Source organism: Felis catus, chromosome A2 (genome assembly GCF_018350175.1).
Source record: "Felis catus isolate Fca126 chromosome A2, F.catus_Fca126_mat1.0, whole genome shotgun sequence".
In the NCBI taxonomy this organism is placed as follows: domain Eukaryota; kingdom Metazoa; phylum Chordata; class Mammalia; order Carnivora; family Felidae; genus Felis; species Felis catus.
The window spans coordinates 135,183,949-135,190,352 of record NC_058369.1 but is presented as its reverse complement, the minus strand read 5'-3'; the positions used below and the strand labels follow the sequence as shown (position 1 = coordinate 135,190,352).

The following is a 6,404-nucleotide window of genomic DNA, read 5'->3' as shown; positions in this document are numbered from 1 at the left end:
TCTAGAGCACAGAAATGATCTGCATATGGAAAGTCTGATAAAGTTCACTATAAAACAATATGGGTCTAATGACTTTTTAAAGAGGTATTAGTAAATTTCCTCCTCAATTTATTCTATGGTTATGACCTTCATCATTTTTACTACCTTCATTTGGGTCAATTGTGTGTGTTTGTGTGTGTGTATATCCTCTCATACAGAGTTCCAAATGTGTTGGCCTAAGTTATATTTGTTACAAAATATCAGACATAAAAAAATTGAGATTATTGTAACAAACATCTGCGTACCCATCACCTAGTTTACAAAATAAATTCTTACAGATACAATTGAATTCTCCATACTGTTCCCCAATCCCGTTCCCATATGTTCCTCCCCACAATACACTATTCTGTTTTACTCCACTCCTTGTCTTATACATATGCTGTACATAAAAGCCTCGGAAGTTTTAAAATTTACACTCAAAACTGTACTTACCTTTCTGCAACTTGCGTTTTTCTCTCAATATGTATACTATGTTGCTATATGAAACTCTAGCTGAGGAGTTTTTAACAGCTGTATGCTACCCCAGCTTTAACGAACCACAGTATCTGTATTTATCTGTGTTGCTGGATATTTAGACCGGCTTAAGGTTTTCCCAATACAAGTCTCTGGCATTTCCTTTTTATTTTTTTCTCCTTTGTGACGCTCCAAAATATGGGGGAAATGACTGCACATGAGAATTTTTTTCTACATTTGAGATATTTTCAGTTTCCTGGAACAATGATCTCCTATATTTTCCTGGGCATTCTGAAAGTAAAGTCTTCCTTAAAGGTCTAATTTATACCTAAGAGATCCGTGGCTCCTTGGTATTTCTCTTTAGCCTTCCTTTGAGAAGCAAGATGCAACCCCTCGTTTTCAAGTGTAAGTCTGGAAGAGATGTGCATCAGTGTTCATTCAGATTCTGCTAACCTAGCAGAACAAAACTTGAAGGCAATGAGGAAGACAGTGACTTTTACTGTTCAGTCATGACTTCCGGAGGTATCCTTTTAAGAGAACTCCTTTGATATTTATTTGGTTTAAAAGCTGGGCATTTCACAAATTTCCCCAAGAAATTATCTTCTGAGACATACCAACCAACTTTGTTTCCTTAATGGTCTTCTATTAATCAGAGAACTTTAACTTCATGTTAGTGAAGGTTTGTTATGAGAATGAGTGGCTGATTTGACATCTGTGATATGTGTATTCTCTAGCCAGTTTAAGTAAAAAAAAAAAAAAATTATTCTGTTACAGTCCTACTACACAAGAATAAAAGGGGAAAAAAAACACTGTATGTTAAAAATGACATTAAACTAAGCAGTTTTCTTAGATTATACCAAAACTAGGGATAAAATGTTCTAGTTATCTTATTAGCCATACTCTCTAGTTTTATAAGAACACTTACTTTCATTTTATCTTTTCTGTTGATTTCATTTATACTGAGATATGTATAAAAGCAAAGTCACATTTAGTTTTCAACTGGATAATGCTGTCTGACCCATGACATACCAGGGAGCCAGCTACACTAGAAACCCGTTAGCTGTATTCTGATACTCCATTAAGGTACAAGAGGATTTCCTGCCTAAGTTGCATACATACTTACAAAATATATGAGTGTGCATTCCAGGAAAACTTCCTCAGCTGGCCATTTCTTTACACACTACCTTAGGGGATGCCTGGATAGCTCAGTTGGTTAAGCATCTGACTCTTGATTTCAGCTCAAGTCATGGTCTCAAGGGTCCTGAGATCAAGCCCTGAGCTGGGCTCTGCGCTGACAGCCTGGAGTCTGCTTAGGATTTTCTCTCTCTCCCTCTTTCTCTACCCCTCTCCCACTCTCTCTCAAAATAAATAAGCTCAAAAAAAAAAAAAAAAAAAGCTAAAACCTTGTTAACTTAGGTTTGAAGTTTATCTTGTAAATACTCGTTACCCATAGCACACCTTCCAAAATAGAAACAGTCTCAAGGTGTACTAAGATACCAGTCCCCTCAACCCTTAGAACAGGTGGCAAACAGCCTAATCCATTTTTCCCAGATATGCCTTAAAAATATCATCACTTTCTTTTAAAAAATATTTATTTATTTTGAGAGAAAGAGCACACACAAGTAGAGGAGGGGCAGAGAGAGGAGAGAGAAAATCTCAAGCAGGCTCCAGCATTGTCAGTGCACAGCCAGATGTGGGGCTCAAACCCACTAACTGTGAGATCATGACCCAAGCCAAGATCAAGACCCGGACACTCACCCGACTGAGCCACCCAGGCGCCCCCATCACTTTCTATATATGTTATGATGTGAAAAAGTTTAAAGGACACTGCCATAGACTCATCACTACTTTATAGATTCCTTCAGGAAACAATTTTATATTTTGAGTCTACAATGCCTAGAATGGCTGGTTCTCTGAACACAGTGTGGTTAATCTTAAATGATCTGACATTAGTTTCTAATACCAATTAGGCCTTAAAAGTTTTACTGGTTCTTTTAATTTTAATTGAATATTTTGAATATTCTTCAATAGCTAGCTAGCACTACTGGCCAATCCTACAATAAAGCTTTTGTGTAACACTCAGAATATCAAATTTGAAGATGTCTGTACAAAGTCATGCCTTTAAAAAATTTTCAGTTTCAAGGACAAAAATACTACAACTTAGGAATACCAAGTACATTGTGCTGTTGCTTTTAAATAATCTATCCTAGAGAACTGAAAAGAAATACATATCCTTCTCAGGATGTTTCACAGCACACATGTAACTACAAAATACCTGTGTTAACTGTTGCCTAAACATGCCTTTATATTTTATACCCACTATCTGGCAAAGGCACAAACTGATTATCAGCATGGAAGGATCTTACACCATTCCAAAGTTCTTGGTGTGAATTCAGTAAAAAATGATTTTAACAACAGAAAGGGCCATCCAAATGCTGTGGCATTTATCTATAGTTGTTTTTACTTTCATAAGAATTTCACTTTTCAAGAACACTTTTAATGAACCAGAACTTCCAGGACACCTTTTTAAAAATGCTCCTGGGTTCCCATTTTAGTTTCCAAAATCCCAAATGGAGAAAGCCTCACGAATATCTGTACCACATATTTACCTAACTCATACAAATGTATTATAAATGTGTATTTAGGAACAGTCCTGAAAAACAGCACTGATGTCAGAATACTTACTTATACCCACAGCAACCCCAGGCTTCACAGCTGCTTCAACTTCTGTCCCCTCCTACTTTAGCCAGTAACTCTCTTTATCATATTGTTATGACTAATAAGTGTTAACTCCTCAAAATCTCAATTTTAAACACATCACCCTAACCACTGCTTCCTGCATTTCCGGGTCATTCCCTTCTAGTACCCCAACTCTAACCATATGCAATCCACTGATTGTACCCCATTCTCACTATCCCTCCCTTCCTTTCTTGGCCTCATTTCCCCCGCTTACCTACCTTAAATTCCACAGGTGATCATTACAACCCTGTCCCCCTCTTCCTGTGGTTAGTCAGCCTCTCTTGGCAAAACCACAACTTTGGTTAAATTCAGTTCATCTACTCTATGCCTGCACCCATGCAGCTTTATGCGCTTAAGAGAGCCATACTCACTGGTCTCACTTTAAATCATCACTAACCTTGAGTCAGCCTTCACTTTGCCTGGCTACCAAACCCTGTTGCCCAGGCCCATTCACTCCCCCATTCTTCCAGCCAAGAGTACCCCTCTACCTCCTGTCTCCAGTATCTAACTGCTACATGGTATTTCCCCTTGAAATCTAAAACCAAGCTCCTGACCAGCCCTTCCCCTCAAATCTCCAATTTCTCAACCCCAAAATGTCTCTGACATTTCTCTTTATCTCACATTCTGCAATTAAACTTTTGGCAAATCTTCTTGATTTTACCTTTAACATATACCCAAAACTCACCACCTCTGTAGCCGATAGCTACCACCTCAGACCAAGTCAGCATTTGCTCTCAACTTAGGTCAGCCTCCTAAGTGTTCCCCTAATTCTGCCCTAGCCTTCATACTTCAGCCTTAAGGCACCACCTTCAAGACAACTGCATGTTATTTTCAAGACAACACTCTAGACCATAAAATAGCCAAAGTAATTGACCTTCAGGGGATACACACCATGACAGTCTAACTGATATGACTGAGCTAGCCTATTAAGATTCATCTAGTACTTAGCTCAGAATTATCATAAGACTTTTGAAAATGTCTTTTTAAAAAGAGAAGAGATAAAATAACATTGCTAATTCATTTTCTTCAGAAATCCCAATATGGCAAAACTTGTATTTTAAAATTAGAGAAAACAATTTAACCAAAACCATCAAATTTCATATTAAATTCTCAATGTTTTCAATGCCCAACACTGATTTTTAAAAAGGAATTAAATAACATGCTTTCACTGAGAAATTTTTAAATTCTATACAATTCAAGCTAATGAAATATTTTATTGTACATAATAAAAGTGGTGTTTTAAAAAAAACACTTCCAGGCCCAGACATCTGCAGGAGTATGTGAGGAAGGGATTCCACTGGAGTATAATAAGCAATACTCGATTGAATGAAACCATAAATCCACCCCACTCTCTATAGTAAATACTAACATTCACCACAGGTTTGAAATCCTGTAGCATCAGTACATGTATATTTTAAAATATTACAAACATGCTTATGATGCATAGGAAGACGGAAAAATTTAGACTGTAACGCACACCATATGTACTCCCAGCTTTTCTAATTTACAACCAGTTAAGAATCACAATATCCAAAGAAAGTATTTTAAAATAGTATGTGACTCACTGATAAGTGATATTCTACTCAAATAAATAGGAAAATTTTCATTTTAATGTCACACTGAATTTCAGTACTTTTCAATCCAAGAAAAGAAATAAACTGAGACATGGTCATGAGTTCAGGATTATATATATTACAATTTGCCTTGTTATAATACATTTGTGACTTTATGATAAAAATAACTCAGGGACATATGGAATTCAAGCTAATTTGCGTAACTGTCACAAGAAAAGAAGCATTAAATGCATTTCTGAAATAAGTATTTTCATTTAATTTCAGAATCTCAAAACAGCATTAGACCTTGGCCTCGTTTAAAAAAAGTTTAGTTAAACACTAAGCTAGCTAAATAACCTTCTTGAAAGGTTCAAACACAATTGATATAGAAAATGCTTTCCCTCTAATCTCAATCTTACATAAATGGAAGAGGTGAGGGGGAAAAGGTAGACAATTTCTTTAGCAGCATATATGGCTAAATCCATCAACCACCTTAAACTAGAATATCCATTATTGACCCCATTAAAAAGAACTGGGCAAATATCAAAAGTTACCCACTTCATAAACCAAAAGACAATAATTTTAGGGTTACGATAAGTAAAATATTTTTGAAAACTTCAAAAACTTTTAACATTAAACTAGAGGAATCATCTCTTAATTGTAAGAAAGATAGGTATAACAGAAAGTAAAAGACATTTAAACTTAACTGATTTTCAATCCCCTGTGAACAAAAGAAATGAAAAAAATAATGGTTGATTAGCTAAGCTTTGTGCTCTAACCAAACTAATTAATTACAGTGATTTTAAATGGCAACAGCCCACCTGACTGGGTAGCCTGACAGTTCTGAATACTTTTGCAATGATTTTTTTTAAAACGCAAAGACACTAAAATGATCCGGTCATGCAGTGTTCATCTTATGCATTCTGCATCTCTTTGCCAATCTTGTAGCTAAGGATCTTGTTCCAATCGATCTTAGTGCGTGTAACTGGCAACTGTCGACGTAAGGCTTTGAAAGTAGTGTCCGACATTGTCTGATAATTCTCACTGATGGCGGTCTATGAAAAATAGTAGTTAAAGTTTAAAAAATCATCGGAACAGAACAATTTATAAAACACAAGAGATGTTTTAGGAAAAATCTTTATTTAAGCAGCCTCTTTCACTGTTTTTAAAAAGTAGAAAAAAAAAGTAAAATAAAAACCCCAATGTGGTTTTAAATGCTATTTAAAAGCAGCTAAGAAAAAGCTTATTATTATTATTTTTTTAAGTAAGCTCTATACCCAACGTGGGGCTTGAACTCACAACTCTTGAGATCAAGAGTTGCTCTTGTGCTCTACTGATTTAGCTAGCCCGGTGCCCCTAAAAGAAGTCTCTGATCATTATGAATAATTAAATTTAATGAAATGAACTTGCAAATTAGATTTGATATTTGTGTGTCCTCATTGTGAATCTATTTTACTATTTCACTCAGAACAATTTTATAAATTACTGTTTGCAAGGACCAGAAACGTGGCCAATCCACAAACTAAATGCCTAAGTTCAAGAGTGTAGGTTAGAAGCTGATAAATAATGTAAAAAGTAGAGTATAAAATGAAATAAGATCTAAGCAAATTATACATAATC

At 35.6% G+C, this 6,404-nt stretch overlaps 1 protein-coding gene across 1 annotated transcript in view; it reads right to left on the bottom strand.

Annotated features, from left to right (window-relative positions):
* Positions 1-4,320: 4,320 nt before the first annotated feature.
* Positions 4,321-6,404, bottom strand: part of CAPZA2 (capping actin protein of muscle Z-line subunit alpha 2) — a 60,341-nt gene continuing 58,257 nt past the window's right edge. Inside the window, 1 exon segment of the mRNA NM_001168692.1 lies at positions 4,321-5,839. Within this exon segment, the coding sequence (NP_001162163.1) occupies positions 5,699-5,839 (141 nt within the window). The 3' untranslated portion in view covers positions 4,321-5,698.